The following is a 22,936-nucleotide window of genomic DNA, read 5'->3' on the forward strand; positions in this document are numbered from 1 at the left end:
TGAGAGTTTGAGAGAGACAGTGATGGAGTGAGGAGAGCCAGGGATTTGCAGATGGGCTGGGGAGAAAGAGTAAGGTGAAAGAGGCAGGGAGAATAAAACGAAGAAAGAAGTGGAATCCAAGCAAGAGAAAATAGAAACGAGAAAAGTGTGGAGACGGATAAATTAGGGAGAAGGGAAAGCAAAACAAGTGAGAATTGAGAGAGGAGGAAAGAAAGCAGGTGGGCATAGCTTTAGAAACAAGGTGAAAATCAACATGAACGTAGGTACAGGTGAACTGAAAAGGTGAGGTTCCTGAAAAGTGTTGACGCAGCACAGATACCACCCGGAATCCTGCCTCGACTAGCCTCATAGAGCCATTGGTGGCTGGAAAGTGGTCATAGAGTCCCATTTTTATTCCATGGGTCAGACCCACATTGAAAACTCTGCTGGTTCCACATTGGGAAATCGGAAGCTCTAAGGAAACTTCAAGCAATATGGAGACTCGCCACGCAGGAGCATTAATGCTGCCTCCGTACTCTGAAATGAAAACCCCTGGGTGTCAGTTCTCAACACATGCCACCTTCCACAAGCTGAGTCCATCTCTATTGGGATGTCACCTTCCTTCAGGGACACCCCATGGTATTTCTGATATCCTCAGCAGACCCTTACCCCCTCCACATGGTGGGATGTTAACAAGATACCCGGCTATGCCAGCATATGGAAGGGCTTCAGCCCCGGGTAGCTGTTATGGAGACCAAGGTTGCATCGTGGCCAAGAGTGGAAGCCCATACAGCAACCAGAGTCAAGGAGAATGGGCAGAAATTGGACAGGAATGGAGAGGAGGAAGTGGAACTCTGAACAACGGTAAGTGAAAATTTGGGAAGGGGTGAAGGAAGAATGCTATGGAGGTAATAGTTGGGAACATGGACTTGGTGGTCGGACAGACTGGCGAAAGGGGAGGAAATATGAAGAACTTGAGACAATGCGATATGGAAACTCAGGAGCTAAATTTATGGCAAAATATTAGAGAAAACTCTTTTTAATGTTATAACTATTTGCGAACATAGAATACTCTAGGAATAGGATGAATAAAAAGATAAAAACATGTAATAGATCGACTGAGTCCCCTTGTTCTGTATCATATGTCAGGATAAATATATCAATGTACGTTTTAACCAAACTATTACACAAGTGAGTGCGTCTTTTGACCTGTGTAATATTCACTGCATTCACCAAGTTCCCGTAGCAAGCCATCCCTGTAATATGGGCTCTTGTGTCATATTAAGCTGGTATGCTTATGTTTTACGGGTTCCGCATGGGTCGCCATTTAAACAGGTACCTATAATATCACCCTTCTGCGTAATAACAACACAGAGCCCATCAGCGTAGGACAGATTGCTACATATACAAATATTAACACTTTTAATGTATATAATGACGCAGGAATTCCATTCTTATAAAAGGCTGATGGAGTTGTGATGATGATACATATAATCATATCAGTACAGGGAACGCTGCATTAAAGCCTGGCTTTAGGGTTTTTTTTTACTAATCTGTGAGTTTGGACTATACGTTATGAGGGGAATTTGGAGCCCACGTAAATCATGCGGCTATATAGAATAATAATACATTTAACGAATAACGAATGATGCGTACATTGTATAGTCATGCCCAACACATTCACGGAGGGACCACACGCGTGTGTATATTTGCTGTAAATGGGATTGCGGAGGACGGGGGGGGCAATCCTACTCACCAAGTTTACCGTGCATTGTGAAAGGCCAGCCCCGGGGCAATAAGAGTTTAGTTTATGGGGCAATAAGAGTTTAGTTTATGTGGAGTTTGTGTGTCAATAAGAGTTTAGTTGCCCCGTGTAACGTAGAGCCAATTAAATGAGGTTTTTGAACAGATATACTGAGGGCGACCTGCGTAATCAGTAGTAAACGGTTAAACTCCGGATTATCTGTGCATTAGGCACCTAGGTTGGTCCTTTCTTCCTATTTTACGTTGTGAAGTTCAATGATTTCTAAAGTATAATCGGTTGCAAAATTTATAGCCTAGGTCTCCTCTTTAGGTATATGAGAGAACTAGTCCCAAAGGCTTACAATCTATTGTATATTGAGTTAGCCAATAAAGGCACCATATTTACCAAGATCGCTCTTTTCCTTTCTACAGCCAACATATACAATTCTATACCTATTATACCTACATATTATTAAAATGCTTCCTCGCATCGCGATTCAGACATCACTTCAAAAGAGGTCTTATCACCATAGCAACCAATGGAATGGTCCAGGAACATTCTATTAGGAGCTGTGGTGATACAGTGTATACGATTTTTGGATGTTCAAACTGAGTAGGGGCAAACACCCCGGATCCTGTATAATTCAGCAGCACCTCTGCCCAAGTCCCTCTCGGTGGAACCACAAAGAACTTTGAGCAACGCCAAGGCGATCATCTGCAGAGGAGGAGGTCATTCTGACTGCCAGCCTGCTATTATCTTTTAGATAATACATGTCAGGCTAAATAACCCATAAACCAGACACGGTTTTATGATAATTTAGCTTTTTTCTGGCCATGAGCCAACTTTTTTTTTTATCACACCTACGTTCTACCCATTTTATTAGAGTTTTCAGCATTTCCAATAGCTTGGGAACATTAGGAACACCCATCTCATATGCTTGGTGTCCATCATAATGGTGCAGGATCCACTCTCTCGCATTGTTTTGTGTTTCCATTAAGCTGCCCCCAATTAATGGTAATTAAACATTTTGCTTCTTATTGCTCAACAGCCCCAGTGGGGAGCACAGAAATGACTACGCGTAAGAAGCACACTCGCCCCACGTTCACAGGCCATCAGATATTTGCCCTGGAGAAGACCTTTGAACAGACCAAATACCTCGCTGGTCCAGAACGGGCAAGACTAGCCTTCAGTTTGGGCATGAGCGAATCTCAAGTCAAGGTGAGTCAGACCTACATCAAATACAAAAAAAGGGGCTAATGGTCTCATAAGAAGGTGTTTACAGTTTAAGATCTTGCAAGAAAGTTGACTTGCTTGCCATGAGAACGCATGCATGGGTTTTCGAGCCCTCACTAGCTTGAACATGCATGGTGTGTTCCTCCTGAACTCCCTTCTCCTGCTTCTGCTTCTTATGGGAGGTGAGAGGGGGTAGGGGGCAAGTTAGGGAGGTGAGGCTACCCATAATGCATTTTAAATGGGGTGGGAGTGAAAGAGAAGTAGGCGAGTGCCAAACACCGACCACATATCCCATATATCAAACAGGTAATATAATTATGAAGTCACCCATCATAAGCAGTATGAATAGGAAAGACAGATCATGAACAAGCATAATGAAGTTCTTCTCAAGCTGATCTTTAATTGCGATGTAAACATATGCTCCACCAGGTCTGGTTTCAGAACCGTCGCACAAAGTGGAGGAAGAAATGTTCTACAGACCCCTCCGGCCTCCCGTCAGTAACCTCTAGGGCTCCCGGAGAACTAACCCCATCTGAGAACGAAGACGATGAGTACTGTAAGCCACTGGATCCAGACTCGGACGACGAAAAGATCAGGCTCTTGCTGCGAAAACACCGGGCAGCCTTCTCTGTGCTCAGCCTGACGCCCCACAACCTATGACTTTGAAAGAGTCCTCCAAAAAAGTTCACCGTTGGCTTTGAGAGGGAGAACAAAAAACTGGTCCTTTCAAACGTAATAAGGTTCCTCCTTCGCTCCTCGCAAGCCTCTAAAAATCTAAGTCTAATATTATAAGTATTGTCATTATCAAAACTGCTTTGTAAAACATCGATTATGTGACACTATTTAGGCAACAACAAAAGTACGGCGAATTCTGCCTCTTGAAACATCACCTAAATGCTCATTTTAACAGTTTGAAGTAGCCAGGAGATACCGAAAGACTGTTAAGGCCAGCTAAGGACTGTTAAGGCCAGCTAAGGACTGTTAAGGCCAGCTAAGGACTGTTAAGGCCAGCTAAGGACTGTTAAGGCCAGCTAAGGACTGTAAAGGCCAGCTAAGGACTGTAAAGGCCAGCTAAGGACTGTAAAGGCCAGCTAAGGACTGTAAAGGCCAGCTAAGGACTGTTAAGGCAAAGACCATATTTAAGAAAATCCAAAGCCCTGGTTGACACATCAGAATAATCATCTGTGTTTCACGGAAAAAAACTCTCCTGGACATTATAACAGAAAAGCTTCTCAATCAGGTTTGAGGAACAGCGATTCCTTCGGACCTCCACAAATTACATATTTAACTATGTGTCTGTAAAGCTTATTAAAAGTTCACACACCATTAGTTGCGTGAATGTGGCCTCGAATGTGTTAAGTTATATGGACACACAAGGGTGTGAATAGTATAATGGCCGGGGGGGAAGTGGTAATTTACCCTAATGAGTCGATAAGCAGGGTTAGATAGCAATGACAGGGACACGCCGCATAAACGTGCAAGATACGGCTTTACACAATATGTGCTCGGGGGGGGGTATAAAATGTCACACCGCTCGGCTATACTTATCCTAAATCCCTTGTTAACCATGTTGTCTTTCAAAAAGTTATCTGCAAGTTTGATAAAACCCAGCGGAATGAGATCGGATTTGGGGAGATTCCGCTCACCCAAAAGATATATGTACTTAGTAACTGGCATTAGACACTGATCTGTTCCAGATGACCAAGCCTGCAAGTCACCCACACACCTGCATTCATGTAAAAAGAAGTAACATTCATCATGGTAATCATATAATTCAATGATCTGCAAGCACTTGGAATATGAAGGTCTCCATGACACACAGACCTGTATTTACCATGATGCTTAGTGATGAGTAGGTGAAAAGACATAGAATCATTCCCACATAATCTGCGGGCACTAGGATTGGGGCACAAACGTTCTCTTGATCATGGCTGACTTTATAAAGTAAAATTAATATGGATATAACTTTCAACACTTCCAACGGCAAGAGGGGTCACTTGTATTCAGAGGGCGAGATGTTGCATTAGTTTGGAAAGAATAGATCACTTTGTGTAAGCAGATGAATGCACGCTGGTGAATGTGAAGGAATTAATCCTCAACAACCCTGGTACTGTAGACCAGCAGAGCAAACAGCCCCACAGGACAGCAGGGACCCGCAGGAACTGCACCCCCCCTGGGATCCCCGCAGCTGGCATAATGGGGGTCTGGCTGGTTGGGGGTACTGAAGACAGAGGAAGGTGTTAAAGGTAAAGCCCATTGGGGTCAAAAGTTGATCACAAATAGGGGGGCTTAAAACATATAATGGAAGGCAAAGGCAAGGTATTGGAGAATGGATAGATAAGAGAGAAAAGAGGGTATTAAGGCAAGAGGAGACAGAAGGACCATAAAAATGGGGAAAGAGCAAGATCTTACCCACCTAACAAAATAGGCTGAGAAACAGAGCCCCACAATTCCAACGGGTGACCCTGGTGATGATGTCATCCAAACCTATTACCTAAGACTTTAAGTTGATCTCCCGTAGTGGTCAAGAGGTAACATTTCCAGTGGATGCAGCCAGTTATTTCAATACATAATAAAAGGACAACTTAACCATCTGCGCACAGAAGCCGCTCACTTCAGGAGGTTATGGATGGGTTGTAGAACAGCGAATATCCGACGTCCAGATGATTAAGCTAAGTCTGTCATCCAGACAGGACACGGGGCAGGTGTCTAAGGCGTGAAAAATGATATCTTCACCATTATACCAGAACCCTTAGAAAATGTATGGATCTATAGAAAAATGAGTATTAAATCTGGTTTGCGATGTTGCCTCTGGGACATAAACAATCCAGCCTAAAATGCAAAGTACCATTTATAATCCACTCAGAGAATTAGTGGAGCTTTAGTATTTTTACTAGAACATTATTTTAGGCGGCGGAGAATATGACTGCTCTTCACAGAAGAAGGTGCAGCATGTATTCTATATAAAAGTCAAAGCATATTGTCTGCATTATCTGTGTTTAGATTTTTATTCCACCCAATGTATGTAAAAACAATTAATTCCACCCAACCATCTGCCCAACTCTCACACTCTGTGATACCCAGGAAGACAAACGCTAGGTGATTCACATCACTAAAAGGTGTTTATTTTAGTTCACAATCAAGTACAGGAGGGACGATGATCTCAAATAAGGAGGAATGTTAGAAGAGGTCCTAATCCAAAACTAGCGGGTCAGAGGTTCACGTGTAACGTAAGGAAGTTTTACATTTCAGAGAGTGTGGCAGATAAATGGAACAGCCTCCCAGCAGAAGAGGTAAATGCTGATACAGTAAGGGAATTTAAACATGGATGGGATAGGCATATGGCTCCTGAATATAAAACGAGACCAACGACTGATCATCATAAAAAAAAAAAAAAGGCAAGATGGGCCGAATGGGTCTGATCTGCCATCATATTCTATATTTCTATATATTTTATATTAGCTTGAGCTGAACCGTGACCTCATCTGACCTGCTTGCTCCCTTCCCAATGATTTGGCTTTCAGTTCATCAAGACTACATTATTTTTTCCATACACCTTCACACATAACGTATGATAAAAATCACACCGTGAATTTACACTAAAAACCTTTTATATAGATGTAACAAACTAAGATAAATAACAGCAACGGAATAATTCAACTCTATAACTATTCTGCGGTGCTTAAAACCGGCATTGGACTTCTATACAGGCCCAGCCCGTTGGATCACCAATAAAACAAATATGTGCAACGTATGTGACATATGTCTATCCGTGAGCTAAGACGGTCACAGACATTAGTGGGAGATACTCAGGAGCCGGTTGTTTCTTACATGTCAATCCGCAGGCGGCTTAGAGGGTCTCGCCATCTCAAAATAAAGGTACACTGGCTGGAGGGAGGAGAAGACACCACAACGTAATTACCAGTCGTCGTATAGAAACAGTTGTCCGTTGATGTGAATATCATTACAATGATGAGGTTCAAAAGCCCCCTACTTACCTTGTGATCCCCCATACACACGTCTGCGCCAACTCGGTCATATTTTACACGGCTCTGCCCTTCATTCCCCTATAGAATGCAAAGATCATGGAACATAGGAGGGGAACTGGAAAGCTGAGGAGCTTGCGTGAAAGATAGGTGAGGAGGAGTGTAGAGCGTTACAGGAGAGGGGCAAACACTGGAGGGCAAACAGAATGTGACCTAGGAAATAATAGCAAAAAACTAGGAAAGAGCAATGGAGGGGAGTTGGGAGTATAGAGAGAAAGGGGGAAAGGAAAAATGTTGGGGAACTGCATAAAAGCAGAAACATGGTGATAGGAGAAACAAAAGAGGGTCCGTAAGACACTATAAAAGAAAAATTATAACAAACAAGAAAACCGGAGGGAGAAAAGGAGAAGGAATCTTATATAAAGTATGGTTGCAGATGGACAGGTGAATAGGAGAAATAGGTAATGGCAAAAGACAGGGGTCACTTTGGGGTGTAGAGGGGCAAATAAAGTCTATAAGGGGCTTAGTAAGGGTAATGAGGGAATGTGGGTGCTGAGGGTCCTTACCTTGTTCAGGAAAGCTCTGGCAGAATGTGACATGAGGACACGGTCACACCAGGCAGGGCAGCGGGTCCCCATGAACTCTGAGGGTCTCGTTACCATCTCACTGTATGGGTAACTGGGACAAAAACACACAATAACAGACACAATAGCACACACAATAGCGCACACACAATAGCGCACACACAATAACCTGAGATCCTTGGAGCCTTATGGTGCTACTGCAAGGAGACCGGACATCGGGGTTAACAAGCTGCAGACCGTCTAACCGGCCACTACATACCTGGGAGGAAAGGATACGGGCAGCTCAGCGAGGATACTCAGGAAGGGGAGAGGTTCGGAGTCATAAGGGAGCAGCTAGGAGCAAAAGAGAAACATTAACCCATCGCATGCCAGATACTTGCACTGTCTGACTCAACCGTCTCCTGCTTACTCACCCAGCACTCAAAGCATGAAATCCTCATTAAACGAAATACAAAAAATATTAAGGTTCTGTTCAACTCCATATTCTTTTTACAACCAAAACGTAAGTGAATCTCTACACAGAGCTCATTCCAGGTCTCGTTCCTCCATAATTATCATGATTGTCGGAACCTTAGAATTAGCCTTCTTTCGTATCAATAGTTCCCTGCGGCAAAGCATCACAGCAGTAATCCCACCTCGTGCGGACCCACAGAGTCTATACTCACTGATCGCCCGCTGTCTTCCTGAAGGATCGTCACATTATGATGTTCAAAGTGTTTCCCCTGCATTATCAGCCTCACCTTGAAGGGCAGAATGAGAGGGGGGATTGGGTTCTGGGAGGGCAGTTGAGTATCCAGGCATCGTGAGAAAGCTGTTAGGCGGAAGACGTGGGTTCAAGGTGAGGGATGAAAGGGAAGAGACAGACACAGGGACCATAGGAACATGGAGGAGAGAGAGAGAGATAGGTAGAGGACATAGAGGCAGGAATTAAGGTGTGTTTAGGACAGACAATAAAAAGCTAAAGGTAAAGAAAAAAGAAAAAACGAGTGAGGAAGCAGGAAGGGACAAAAGATATCAGATAAGCAATCAGGAAATCAACAGTTGGTCAGAAGAAGGAACCGATCGTGGAAAGAATGGATCTAGGGTCGGTTACAATGTTGCCTTCTGTTTATGGACTAGCCTGGCCTGCTTGGCGGATGATAGAAGGGTGGGGAGTGTAATGGGGGTCATGTCCTGACAGATAGGAGAGTGGTCACACGTATAGAAATAAACCTCAGTCTGTTACCTCTCCATCTTGTTCATACTCAACAGTCTTTCCATCCGACTCCCTACCGGTCTTAAGATCCCAGCCCTGCTCCTGCAAGCAGACACTCATCTCATCACCCAGTACGTACGATAGGCCGAGATATTATATATCCGATGGATACAGATCATCGTATAACTAATCACACGGCAGTCTTACCAAGATGAGGCTTTTCAAATCCAAGCGAAAATTAAAATCTCCAAAAAGGAAAAATGGTACGTCACAACTGTCCTGTATCCTGGACAAAGAGAATTAAAAAGGAAAGCAGCAAAGTTAGAAGTTAGCGGGAAGTAACCAAGAACAACTCAAGAGATAGAGGGGAAAAGACGGGGCTCGTAACGTCATCCCATTCCTACCACATAATCATTCAGTGGGGTAACAGAGGCCCCTCATTAAGTAGGAGGCGATGGATCGATGGTATCTGTATCTGGGCAGCCATCGTAACTTTCATGGCAGCTCCGAGAGAACCTCTTGATTGAAATACTTACATGGCCCAATGCCGGGTACCTGGTTAGGATGTGTTCCAAGGCTTTCCTCCGGTTGGAGCTATACACAGAAGGGGAACGGTCAGATGACACAAGATTTGAGGCATCATGAAATAGGTGAAGGTTCACAAGGTCAAACGTCCTGAAGAAGGGGAAAAGAAGGACCATTACAGCTGGTAGTATTCCATTAGTAGGTACGCTGGAAGCCTAGAGGAGAGTCAAAACGTTTAGGAAAGCAGAGACGTACACAGTAGGGGTTCATTGGCGAAGTCCCATGCTGGCAAAATGTGGCCACCGTGCTAGTGGAAAGAAAGTTATTAAAGAGACAGGAGCAGGGGCATACAAGAGGGAAGCATGGCGAGAAGACACCGTGTTTTATAATGAAAGTGCATTGATAATCATAAAGTGGAAACTCTGATGTGTGTATAGGGGGAAGGTTAAGTAAGAGGTGTGCCAGGGTGTGCGAGGGGAGTGTATCCTGTAATGGAAAGGACGCCATTGTGGGTGTGCATGCGGGAGCGGGGCTCAGGTAAGCATCGGGATCAAGGGTAAATCATTAGCAGAGATACGGCGGAACACAAACACATCCATCATCCTGATTGCCGCACCGTGTCACCACAATGACCCTTACTACAGCGATTGCCTGTGGGCCGCGCCAGAATGCGCACCTCTTATTTGCTTAATGACACCAATGTCTGATACCGGAAGGGGGCGTCCACGTACCGGTCATCTATTTGCCAGCGCGTCCTCATGAATCCTTTGCGTGTCCATGGAAACTGAAGTTAAACAAGAGCACATTATTAAGTGGACATAAGGTGACCATCCCACCGCTTTAAGGGTTCTAATAATCAATGTATTGTCACACAGGGCACGACTGACTTAATGCAGTCCTGCAGTATACATTTTTCAGACGCTCCACCATTAACCAACCACACGGCACAAGTTCCGTCACAAATTAGTCCCATATGGAGCAGATATAACGGGTAAAGCGATAGTCCGGTAACATTCTGAGACTGTCAGGGTTCACGCTGTCCATGAAATGAACTTAGTTTTTTGAAATGTCCGTAACAGAAAACGCCGTTTAGCGGAACGCAGTGTTTACCTCCGACCAGAAGTCCTGAGGGAATCTCTCCTTCTGCACGTTGGGGCAATCTCCAAGAGATCCTGACCACGCAACTTGGCCAATGACAGGCAAAAACTGCCCCTCTGTAAAAGAAGAGCAGATAAAGAGCTGACACTCACATGGTGGCGGCGGAAGCAACGGCAGCATCCATCTTACACAGTACGGGCAGGGACAACGCTGGCCTCCATCTTACACAGTACGGGCAGGGACAACGCCGGCCTCCATCTTACACAGTACGGGCAGGGACAACGCCGGCCTCCATCTTACACAGTACGGGCAGGGACAACGCCGGCCTCCATCTTACACAGTACGGGCAGGGACAACGCCGGCTTCCATCTTACACAGTACGGGCAGGGACAACGCCGGCCTCCATCTTACATCAATGCCATCGTTCATGTTACAGAGTATGGACGATGCCAGCCTGCCTTTAATGGTGCAAGAAAGAGCCCGTTCCAGCCTCTTCGCACATGGTGCAGGCAATCAATACTGCCAGTAAGCAAGCATTTCCCAAACTAACACGGCCTGTGTGACGGTACCAGCCTAACCCCTCAGCCTCATACTGACAGCGCCAACCGATACCATTGGGACCTAGCAGTCCCAGAGTCCTGGCATTACAGCTTCCCCCTTCACACAAACAATGGTGTTGCCAGCCCCCTAACAAACACAGCGGTGTGACACCAGAGGACCCCCGGGCATCCCCCTCGACAAACATGGGCATCACCAGGTTCCTAATCACACACTGCCGCTGGAAACTTCTCCTTCCTATAATGGGCACCGCCAGATTACCCCCCAACGTCAACCGAGGCATTTCTTACCTTGGAAATCATAGATTTCAATTCTACGCAGAGATTCGTGTATAAAATAGACGGATCCAAGAGCCTGCAGAACAGAGGAGAGAAAGGGGTTAATGCGTCGACATTACCAGCTCCCCTGCACAGTAAGGGTTAATAGTGGAGGTCTCTGGATCATTGAGGGTTAATAAGACATGCACCAGAGCTTGCTATCATTCTCGTTGGTAGATGAGTATGTAGGTGCCCCCCCCCCCCCACACTTCTTCCCAAGCTAGTCCTAGGGGGCATCACGGCCCTCCCCTCCCTCACAGCTCCACTCGGCTGATTAATTGGGAGCCGGCGATCAATAAGAGGTAGAAAATTAAAACTATTTTTAAGAGATTAAGTCGTTTAACAGCTGTCTGGAGCGATGTCAGAGAGGGATACCACTGAGACAGGCGGGGAAGGAGGGGGGGGAGAATGCCGGGATACAAAGAAATTTAAGTAAAAAAGCAGCTTGCCCCGTACAAACCGGCCCCTCTCCTGCCGAGCTTAAAAACTCGCACCCTGCTCAATGCCGGACTCTCGCTTCTACTCACAGAAGATGCTCACCTACTCTAACCCCTTTAGATCGATCCGCTGGGTCAATATTATTGCATCTGCCTTTTCTGCTGGGAGACAGCTCCAGGATTCTACTACTAATACTAAAAGTGGAGCGTGTCCACAGCCCAAGTATTGCACTGGGGACCTCGTACTGGATAAAGGTGGATTGAGGGGAAGGCAAAGAGGTTTGGATGGAGGGAGGGAATAAGAAGGCATGCTGTGGTAGAGGAGTAACAATATATGGGCAAGAAGATCGGGGAAACATCTCCCAAAAAGTCCAGCATATAACAACAAGTGAAGGGTTAACACAGATATCCTGCAAGCGAGAGGTTAATGGAGCGATATGCTGCAGGAGGGGGTGACCATCAGACTCACAGACATGTTAATAAATCAGAGTCTCGCACGAGAGCATCGGAAAAATATAGAGTACCAAATAATGACCCATCAAAAGAGCGTTAATAACCGGGCGCTGGAGAGAGAGACAGGCGAGTCTGGGGAGAGCGTGGCTTCCTGACAGAGAGGCAGCTGATTGGAAGGATAGAGAGAGAGAGAGAGAGACAGTTGCCTGGCGGACTGACAGACAGCACTGAGACTGCCAACCAGGAAGGGAGACAGCACGCCAGGGCAAGGTGGGCACAGCCCAGGGACAGTCTACTAGGGGAGAGAGGAGCATAGGCAGCCTGAGACTGCCATTGGAAGCACGAAGCAAGAGACATTGGGGGAAATGGTGGGGCAAGAGTAAGGGCAACAAGGTATTTCAACTGATGCCGACAGATGAGTAGGAAAAGACAGGGCAGCGGGGCGAGAAGGGGAACGTGACATTGGGGGGAAAAGTGGGATGAAGAATGGGAGAGAGGTTTGTGGGGCCACAAAACATTAATACAATGTGCCCATTGGCACGGTAAATGCCATCAGTAAAGAATGGGTGGCAGCGGGTGTTCTGCTCACGCTTCTTGCCCTGAGATGGTTAAAGCTCGGCGGGCATCAGCAGTGGGACATAAATAAAATATACATACATTTTACTCTCACACCTCATCTCCCTGATCAGCGCACGCACCGTACGCACTTCTGAGCGCTCGCTCACACCTCTCTCTATTCCCCTCCCTGCCCGTATTTATCACCCCGCTGACAGGATCAATACTTTTAATCTAGAGCTAAATTTATTAACTTTCCCGAGACAGGAGGGGGAGATAAATGTGACCCCCGCCTCACACACACACATCGTACACTAACTTCAGGGGCTCAGAAAGTTTAAAGACAGTATACAGCTGGGGGTGTGTGTGTCTGTATGTGTGTGTGTGTGGTTAGTGGCTTAATAGCCTTGGCCCATCCGTCTGCGCCTGTCCCAGTGAAGAAGAGACCTCTGAGGTCCCGATAGCTTATGAGAGTCTACGGTTTTTTTGATAGGATGGCCCAATAAAAGCCTTCTTACTAAAAACATCTTAATTACCAAACAAAAAGGCAGAGTTAGATGTGTTTTTAAGCAAACAATAAAGTTATTTAAAAAAACACTTTCCCTTAGGCACATATATGATATATGATGGGGTCAATGTATTTGATGTGAAATTGAAAGAAGAAGAAACCCCTTCTCCTTTCTTCCTTCCACAGCCCAAAAAGCCCTCAGGAGGGCCGGACCTTTGGACACGTTGTTGGAGGGGGGGGGGGCACCCCCATAAGGGTTACCACATCTCCCTCATCAGAAAAACAAATCTTTACGGGATCCGGTTCCGCCGTAGCTTTTTCATGCTCTTTAATTTGTAAATAAAATTTCAATAATGAAAAAAAAAAATGTGCACTGTGAAAAAAAATACAGTCCCGTGCGAGGACAAACAAAACATAAAATAGTGCAGCCATTTTGGGCCTCAGCGCTGGTGTCATAAAAAAATATTTCTCCTTGCCCGAAATGCAAGTAAAACCAAAAAGTGCTTGGGAGACATCCGTGCAAAACCACTTAACCCATTGTGCACTGCATCCAGACTCAGACCATAGTCCGGGGCCCCCAGCGAGGTGCATTGTGTGTTGAGAGTCATGTCATAGTCTTTGTAAAGCCCACCGCCCGTCACACCTCTAATTATATTCCTTGGATCATAAGAGCCCCTCTATGACCGTTTGAAACGTATGTCACCGTCACATACACACAGCCACGGAGAAACAATAAGATTCTGAAACAGAATTAACTCAGTATCCCCTATTTAACCACTTCAAGGCCTGAAAGCATTATTGCCACTTATTGTGGTCTAAATGTGGACTGCATGTTCTATCTATCTATATATTCTCTCTCTCTCTCTCTCTCTCCATATATATACATACACACACACACACAGTATATATTTATAAGGATGGTGCTGCCCTCCGATGGCCAAAATCATGAACTGTAAGTGGCTCTTGCAGTGCGTTCAGATTGCAGGGGTGGCACGACTTGGTACAACCCCACATTAAACATGCGGGGCAAGTCTGGGCACCTGTTCTTAAAAAGGACATAATGGAGCTTGAAAATGTGCAGAGGCGGCTACAAAGCTAATAAGAGGAATGGAGCACCTTAGTTATGAAAAAAGGCGAGAGAAGTAACATTTGTTTACATAAAAAAAAAAAAAAAGGTATCTTAGAGGAGATATGATAACATTTTAAAAGTACACCCGGGGGCCGCAGGAAGACCTCCATTCAGACTTGAAAAAAAGATTTTATGGCACTAGGGGACAAACTTCGGGAAAGTTCCACCCCCTACACCAGGGAGGCAGCGAGATCGGGTATAGTAAGGAGGGATTTGGGGTTTTTAGAGAACTGGGCAGTCGTCTACAGACTCTATAGCAGGGATGGACTACACCACAGTGACTAGGTGACTTCTTTGCTGGGGGGGAAAGAGGGTTAGAGCGTGGGGAGAGGGTGACGATAGCATTAAAAGGGTAGATAGCAGACATGTGCAAATGGGCCAAAAGATTCTGACAATTTTTTTTGGTTTATTTTTGGCCCATTCATTGCCTGCCCATACGGTTCAGATGAAAATTTAGGGGTGTTTTTGATTCAGAAATGAAATTTGTTACCTGGTGCCCACATTCACACACTCTCATTCACTCTCTCTCTCTAACACTTTCTGCATGTTTATCTACCTTCTCTGCCGACCACTTCTGCTTCCGCTCAACATCTTCTATCTTCTCTCCTCAATCTTCCATCCTTAATTATCCTCTTTCTTTATCCGCATCTCCGCGGACATAACCTACCAGGAACTCCCGCCAAAATAATGTCGCTGCGCTGATGTCGTCCCCGATCCTCCAATCAGGGAAGAGGATGTCACTTAAAAAGCGCCGCCATGGTGCTCCGCGTCATACATCTTCACGTCGGGAATTTTATTCGCCCCGTGTCGGATTTTATATCTGATGCGCCCGTGCCCTTCGGGGCGACTTTTCTGTATCACCAGATTAAACATTTCCTGTCCTCCCTGTCCCCCGCTTCCGACTTGACTAGACCGCTGACGGCGTTTGAGTTACTTTATATGGATCCCTCCAGACATTCCCACCTTCTCTCTACACTTTATAAAAAAATTTTGTCTTGCCGTACCCATAGGAAACCATATTTTCTCAGTCTGTGGGAAAGGGATCTGTCCCGTACGTTCGAGCAGGACGATTGGGACAAGATGATATTGCTCACCCTTAGAGGGGTCACATCTAGTAAATTGCAGGAGTCAGCTTACAAGCTCCTCACCAGATGGTACAGGGTGCCCGCCGACTTGCATCGCTTCCTCCCGCATGTCGCTCCGTCCTGTTGGCGTTGTGGGACTGACGAAGGTACCTATTTGCACTTATGGTGGCACTGCCCCCTAGTGCAGCCCTTGTGGACGGCTGTAGCTGCGGTGATCCGGGCAGTAGATGACCCGGATTTCCAACCCAGTCCTGAGTCTATGTTGCTGCACTATACCCCTTTTAGCATGGGTGTTTATAAGCGATCACTCACTATTCATCTTATCGCCGCGGCTAGGGCTACTGTCCCTTGCTTTTGGAGGCAGGCTAGATCCCCCTCCGTCTCTGTTTGGCTCAAGAAGGTAGGCTTTATTTGCCAGATGGAGGACTTGGTCATGACTTCCAGGTGCTTTGGCTATAAAAACGGGTTAAAATGGCTACCGTGGCGGGAGTTCCTGGCTTCTCCATCTTTCCGCACTGTACTGGGGGACTTTACTGATGCCCCTCCTGACTCAGACGGTGTCTGAGAGGTATTCTCCCCGCTTGAGCTCGTCCCCCACATATTCCCCCTGCCGGCCCTGCCCGTGCATATGGTTCGTCCTACCACTTTCATTTTGCGGACGTTTCCTGACGGTACTTTACGTCTTTACTAATTCACTCTTCCACTCGCCCACGCATCCACGTGCATTTCTGACTGTACACACGCTGATACGTGCTTTGTTTTTTGCATTGTTGTTTTTCTTTGTTTCTTATGGTTTACATTTGACTTGGATATTCTCCGAAACAATGCTGCCTACAGACGGTTCAAGTGACACTACATCTGCGCCATTGCTTGTATTATACTGTTGCTTGTATACTGACCGCTCTTCTAATGCGGCACATTTTGCTGCTTGCGGTCCACATTTGTACTGTCTTCTCTCTTGACTGTATCTAGTCTGATGTACGACGTTCTGTTATGTCATATTGCCTGATGTATTTTATTCTGTCTGTACGCAATGCTGACATCTTTTTAATAAAACGGAGATTTGAAAGAAAAAAAAAAAAAGCGCCGCCATACTGCCCTCAGTTGGCGTTCTTGTTGACGTCCTCTTCCCTGATTCCTTACAGGGACCGTTTCTTAAGCAGTTGGTAGAGGAGCCAACAAGGAAGGAGGCTGTGCCGGATTTACTATTTACAAATAGAGGCAGCAGAACATTGCATTAAACTTGTTAGTAACAATAAAAGGAAAAGGAAACCACTGTGGTCTCCGCAGACGTGGCAAATATACCGAAGGAGAAGAAGCGAGCTTTTAGGAACTATAAGCAGACTCAAAATGAGGAAGATGAGAGCAAATCTAAAGCTAAGCTTAGGAAGGCGAAACGCATTATTATTCAAAATCCAATAAAGTGAAAGTGAGCGAGCAAACGTGACAGTGTACACTCAAACAGCACTCAAGTGCGCAAGAGGAAAATATATACAGTACAGAAAATGACCACTCCATCAAGTTATATACATAAAAGAGATTAAAAAATAGAGAGTGCTAAATGAGGCATTGGGGATCTTACGCAGAACACCGGTTGAGCGCCAAGTATTTTCATATATTACTTTCTGAAGCCAATCTACATCTGAAAGTTTAGATATAGCATTTCCCGATAGGAATATATTTGCATCTATTTCCCTATACACACCAAGCATCACCGACGCTTCACAACCTTCAACGATAACTCAGCATGTAACGGGCGGCATTTATCATAATATAAAAATAAATCTTATCAGAATTCCAAAAGACGGCGGAAGAACTCAGAACGCGGGGAGCTCCGAGAAGAAAGGAACCGAGGGCTTCAGCAGAATGTAAAGCCGGGTTTGGACACATTATGTAGATATTATTTCATCTACTACGTAGTTTCCTGTGAAGTTTGGAGTTGTGAACTTATTCTGGTTTCTAGAGGAGAGCAGGTATACTCACTGTGAAAAGGTGAGGCTGATTGAAGTCGCTGTCAATGAAAGCTAGCGTACGGTCATATGCCGACAGCTCTGCGCTCCGCATCAACTCCCTGCGAAGAGGTAGCCATTATAAGACTGGCCATCAGCACTGAAACCATCTACTACCTGCTTCCACGTTCTCTTTCCTCATTTTCTTTTAGTAATTCGAATTTTCCAGCTCTGGCATCAAATCTGATACCAACAAAGGGCAAGGCATCGCTTCCCATAATCGCCCCGTGGAGACAGACCTGCAAACTTCCCAGGGTGGGCTACCTGGTCCTTTTTTGAGGGTGAATGCAGACCCAAACAGCCCTTAGTAAGAGGTAAGTGGACAGAGAGCTGGGGTAGAGAGGACATAACTCAGAGCTGAACACCTTGATGCTAAAGTGACAAATATCTCAATATAAAATGCGGTGGAACGGAAAGCTGGCAGCTCCTATAGTACAGATCTATGAGTGGTTGTAATGCTTTAGGTGTGCCGTTTCTGGTATTGTATTTGTTGCGTTACGTCTCCGTATACCCGGATATATTGTTGATGGCCGTGTTCTGCGCTACGTTGCAGTCTGCCTTGTGTATGATGTGTTGGGAATGTCACAGGCCCATGTAATACCTTAACTAAATTTGTTAATTAAAACATATATGCTTTTTGTCTGCTAATCATTAAGACATATTTAGTTCAAAGGTTCACCTGATGGGATCTGTGACTCAATGCAGCAGATCAATGGCTCTGACGTTCTCTCTCCCCTTCTATCCCACCCCTTACAAAAACTGTCTAACCAGCAACCTAACAGGGGGTAGATAATCATGCAGATACAGAGGACGTTGACACACGTACCCCCATACTTATCTTAATTTATAAACACTATTACAGCGTAGTGCTGGAAAACACGGGTTTAAACCTCCCCGGCCCTCCAGGTCTAAGGCAACGAAGGTTTTCTGGTCCTCAAACACGTCCTTCCAGACTCCTTGACAATGGCGGAGTCAGGGGCTAAGGGCTGCACGGACCAGAAACCTTCAACACGCTACAGGCTATGATTGTCTCACCTCTGCTCAAGCAGAGACATCCTTAAATGATCTTTTACAGGTGATGGTGGAAGCACCGTGCATGAATAATAGTATTATTGCCATGGAGGTCATTTCCTATCTGATGGATTCTTTAAATTGAGAGCCATGGGTGTTACCTGATGAAGCTTTGTGCAGCTTTCATGTTGTCTTTGTAATTCTTTCCTCCAACCTCCTGTAGGTGAAGGCTAATGAAGACCGGTTGGTGTCTCTGTACGGTCTGAAACAGAGAACAGTGTGCGAGTGAATGAACGTCTTTACCTTGTGTCAGAATGTGTCAGTATCCACCTGCAACAAGACATCAACCGTACCTTACAAAGTTCTTGAAGCCATTGCTGATTAAATTCACCCGGCTGTTGGAACAAAAGAATACAAAGTTAATTAAAAAAATGTCATCAGAATAGAAAGAGATGCCCCTCGACACACTGTCCAGAGGGGCAAAGGGCTTTTGCGTTACCCACTGCAATGAGATGAATTTGAAGACCTTGGCAAAAGTCATATGAACAACTTGACGCTCATTTGTTCCTTACCGCGGAAAAAGAGAACAACCTCCCAGCAGAAGTGGTAGAGGTCAACACAGTAAGGGAAAAACATGCATGGGATAGGCTTGGAAGGGCCAAGTAAGGTTTAATCTCTTAAATGAGCAGACTGGGTGGGCCAAACGGTTCTTATCTCGAATCTAATCCCCGAGTGCAGAAAGTTAGCTGGAACCGGCATCCCTGATCGCTCAGTGGAACGCAGAAAAATAAACGCATCTTGGAAGTTCTGTTTTCAGTTTTACCGGGGAGTGAATAGCGGGATAATACGGCGATGTACAGAAACATATAGTATGGGGCGATGAGGCAGGGAAGAACATTAAGGAAGTGGTGATCAGCATATCTGTGTCTGACGAGGATTACCAGTGAAGGGGGAGGAAAAAGACAAATCAGGTTACACATTTGACTATTTCCTAGACAGCCGGAGAATGCAAAACAGGAGGGAGAGAAACTTTGAGAACCGGGAGAGGTTTTTTTTTAAGCTGCTGAAGTGGTTACACGCTGGGGTTTGGTAAATGGGGGAAGGGGGGCTAAAATGAAAAGTATGTAGAAAGTACAGGAAGCATTCAGCGCTTTATACTCACCTGGTCTGATAAGGAGCCGATGTTAGCCGTTATAAGAAGCACTCCCAGGTCCTCCATATCTCAGGAAAACAGGCAGGAACGGCCACATGCAAACAACGCGGGGCCACAGGAACCTAAAGATACGGAGTGAGGCACAAGAGTCTAAAGACAACACAAAACACAACGAGTGTACAGGAAACACAGGAGGGACCCGACAGACAGAACGGAGTGCATGCAGGACACGGCGGAGACGGCTTATTACACAGAGCGGACTAAGTAAACAATGCAGGACGCAGGACCTTATACACAGACACATGACTCGGGGGACAGGGAAACTAACCAAAAAAACAAACTGCGACAGGACACAGAATGATACTCACGGCTGAGATATATAATGCGGGTCGCAGATGAAGAATGCGTGGACCAACAGGCAGGGGACCCAAACGTTGCTCTCATCAGACACAGAGGGCACTCGCTGTGACCTAAAGTCGCCGTGTGCCGGTTAAATAGAAATCCTGGGATCTGTCACATTCATCTCTCCTCCCGTCACCCCATGCATATTCCTCCTACCTGTCTCAGGTGTCTTACAGCGTGAGCTCCTCCCTCTCACACACCAGGTGTCTGGCTCACCTCTCATACACTCCCCACTCCATTCACTCCGGGTGGCTGTCCCTCCCCCATGTCCTCAGGTATCTGTCCCTTATGCCTCCTATTATCATCACCCAAAAGGCTCCTTTGATTACCTAAATGAGCACCAAGGATGGTCGTTTACGGCACCGTATCGTACATGCACTCTGCAGATCCTGGGTCCTGCAATCCCCTTAAAGCACCGATCAGCGGGTCCGGACCCCTTCTGCTGTGTCTCGGGTGGATAGACTCGGCTTGGTACGCAGACTGTTCCTCGCTGCTCCTCCCTGGCTACCGACACACAGTCCTTGACTCATTAAGAGAAAGGAGACAAAAAAACTCTCCTTAAGCATAAACCCCAGCGCTGTATACAGTAATGTAGGTCGGCATTGACAAAAAACCTGGTTTTATCTATTTTTGATCCAAAAAACTCAGACACCGCACCGAGCCGATTCTTTACGGCAATGCTAATAAAGTCCATTCCTCCACAGACTTCCATTAGTCAGAGTGTTTGACTGTGTGATTGAAGCTGAGCCATTCTACTGACATGGGGGCCTAGAAGGATCTTATTGTTAGGCGAGACAGTCTATTACAACTAAAAGAAGCGAGGGGTATTGAAGGTCTTGTGCCTAGGGGAACATCCTATTTATAACCACGGTGGTGTCCCTGTCACAACAGCTTGTGTTAGCAACAGTAACAGAAGAGACGATTGCGATACTCTGGGGGTCATCTCACCGCTTACCTGCCGACCCCACCAAATCCCACGAAGCCATAGTAAGCCTAGAGCATTGTGTCAGCACTCAAATCAACCAAACCACAAGGACAAAGCCTATTCGAAATAATTCCTCAAGGCACACAAGACAAAGAAACTCAGAAGAAATGCATAAAAGTCACAAAATGCACTAAAAAAATGCCTACATTTGTTAAAACCAAGATACACCATCCAAGAACAGCACTCCGGTGATTGTTAAACAAGGCGCAATGCCTATTTTCTCCATCCTAAATAAATAACTATTCAATAACCGTACCTTCTGTACCTGGTGGTTCTCAATGCTATTCTCTAGCAGATTAAACATCTGCTGCGCTCCTGCGTCATAAAGTCTCTGGCGCGTCGAAGTAACAATACGACACGCGGATCACATAACGCAGGAGCATTAAACACAGTACACCTAGAAAACAACATAAAAAAGCTTTATTTTTTTTTTTTGACTGGTTTGAATTTCCCAAGGATCTGTTTTACGTTGGATTGAAGGTTCGTCTGGGCAGAGAGCGGCACTACGTCGGTTTATAAGTCATACGGGAACGCCACAGGGCTCAACAAGCCACTCGTCTCAGTGGCCGCCGTTATTCCGCGGCTATGAAGTCCCTGGGCTTTGCAACAAACTACCCTCCTCGTTCACCGACATACATTTCTCAATGTCAGAAGATATTGGACTAAATATTGAGAAAATCTTTTCTCCATGTTGTTTGGCTGATCTTTATATTATCTATAATTTTTCATAAATAATTTTGACTTTTTATCTATATTTACAGGAAAAAAATCCTGTGATATATAATATAATTATATATATATATATATATATATATATATATACACACATACATACAGACATACACGCAGACTAGATAGGCCAATTTTTTTACTGCCGTCTCTACCTGTATTTTTGAGTCATAGAAACCATAGCAACGTAAAAAAAAAAATCACTAGTACTTTAAATGAAGATATTTGGAAATATACAAATAGGATGTTAACACTAGTATTTAACGCTGCTCGGTAGAGGAGAATTATACAAAATTCTAGCAAAAAGTTAAAAGACTGGGATTAGCTGAGGGTGAGCTGTCAACATTTGATTGCCTCCTCGTACCCGGACAGACTTATATACAACAGCTGTAGGAAAATTCTTCTATGTCATATTTTACATATTACAGCGTGGCTAGAAAAAGAAAAGCAGGTAATCCGGATCTGTAAGAGTCTTCATTTCGTGGGCACTACACGTCAGATTAAGTTTTTTCTGCCTTACTTATATGATGAAATTTGTTGCAATTGTACAAAAAAAAATAAGCAAAAATGTTTTTGTAAGATACTTTTTTATTGACCTTATAAAAACAAAATCAAGGAAGGTGGCCCATGCAGGACAAGGTGTAACAGTCAGAAAGGGAGGCACATGTCTCAACGAATAAGGGAACTGGAAGGATCTAACATATCGTGGCATCATTAATCCCCCTTTTTTTGGCTTGAATGTTCCGTGGAGACCACCACAGCCTTTCCTGGCCAAGAGATGCCAAAAGGCGAAGTAGATGGCGGCCGATTAGGGTTTGTTCAGGTTTAGCCGTGAAGGTGGGGTTTCTGCCTTGGAAGAGAAGGTTTGCTTCTGAAGGGTCACGGCCACGTATGGGTTCGGCGTAGTGTTTGCATCAGATGAGCTTTTTTGGGGTTTGTGTTCAATGCCAGCTGCAAGCATTGCCAGTCTTAGATTCAGGACTATGTTTTATGTGATCAGAGTGTTTTTTCTTGGGTTGGCCCGTTGCTTCAGAAGCACGGAAACCCAGTATCCTCATAGAAGATGTAACATACAATCCTTGCTGACCTCAGTAACTTATAGCTTCTACGTAACAGATTTCATGTGGTCACAGTCAGCCTTCTAGCCCCCATTGAACTTGGAGCGGCGAATACTTTCTGAAGCTTTCATTGGTGGATTTAAGGTGAACGCCATCGGAATCTTCTATGAGCCTGTGATGTGGCAGCAGCTTTCAGGACCTCT

At 45.3% G+C, this 22,936-nt stretch overlaps 2 protein-coding genes across 2 annotated transcripts; one reads left to right on the forward strand and one right to left on the reverse strand.

Moving 5' to 3' along the window:
* Positions 1-473: 473 nt before the first annotated feature.
* LOC149277570 (homeobox protein Nkx-6.3-like) lies at positions 474-3,616 on the forward strand. Its single transcript, XM_089502738.1, has 3 exons — positions 474-843; positions 2,778-2,941; positions 3,386-3,616. The coding sequence occupies exons 1-3, from the start codon at positions 474-476 to the stop codon at positions 3,614-3,616; spliced, it is 765 nt and encodes a 254-aa protein (XP_089358864.1).
* A 3,174-nt stretch (positions 3,617-6,790) lies between these two features.
* Positions 6,791-19,625, reverse strand: LOC149277571 (inositol polyphosphate-5-phosphatase A-like). Its single transcript, XM_089502715.1, has 12 exons — positions 19,569-19,625; positions 18,568-18,668; positions 17,370-17,457; positions 11,193-11,256; positions 10,357-10,460; positions 9,957-10,030; positions 9,258-9,396; positions 8,192-8,266; positions 7,786-7,859; positions 7,509-7,620; positions 6,955-7,023; positions 6,791-6,844 (listed from the first exon to the last, which is right to left on the reverse strand). The coding sequence occupies exons 1-12, from the start codon at positions 19,623-19,625 to the stop codon at positions 6,791-6,793; spliced, it is 1,011 nt and encodes a 336-aa protein (XP_089358841.1).
* Positions 19,626-22,936: the final 3,311 nt, after the last annotated feature.

Source organism: Sceloporus occidentalis, unplaced genomic scaffold (assembly GCF_023333645.1).
Source record: "Sceloporus occidentalis isolate IW3139 unplaced genomic scaffold, rSceOcc1.0.p SCAF_209, whole genome shotgun sequence".
Classification (NCBI taxonomy): domain Eukaryota; kingdom Metazoa; phylum Chordata; class Lepidosauria; order Squamata; family Phrynosomatidae; genus Sceloporus; species Sceloporus occidentalis.

Bases quoted from the DNA above. Each gene is read 5' to 3' on its own strand.
- LOC149277571 (XM_089502715.1), bottom strand. From the start codon at position 19,625: ATGGAGGACCTGGGAGTGCTTCTTATAACGGCTAACATCGGCTCCTTA. The intron at 18,669-19,568 runs GTGAGTATAAAG...TCTCTGTTTCAG, and splicing joins TCGGCTCCTTATCAGACCAG to ACCGTACAGAGACACCAACC. The intron at 6,845-6,954 runs GTAAGTAGGGGG...TCCTCCCTCCAG, and splicing joins TGTGTATGGGGGATCACAAG to CCAGTGTACCTTTATTTTGA.
- LOC149277570 (XM_089502738.1), top strand. From the start codon at position 474: ATGGAGACTCGCCACGCAGGAGCATTAATGCTGCCTCCGTACTCTGAA. The intron at 844-2,777 runs GTAAGTGAAAAT...CAACAGCCCCAG, and splicing joins AAGTGGAACTCTGAACAACG to TGGGGAGCACAGAAATGACT. The intron at 2,942-3,385 runs GTGAGTCAGACC...ATGCTCCACCAG, and splicing joins TGAGCGAATCTCAAGTCAAG to GTCTGGTTTCAGAACCGTCG.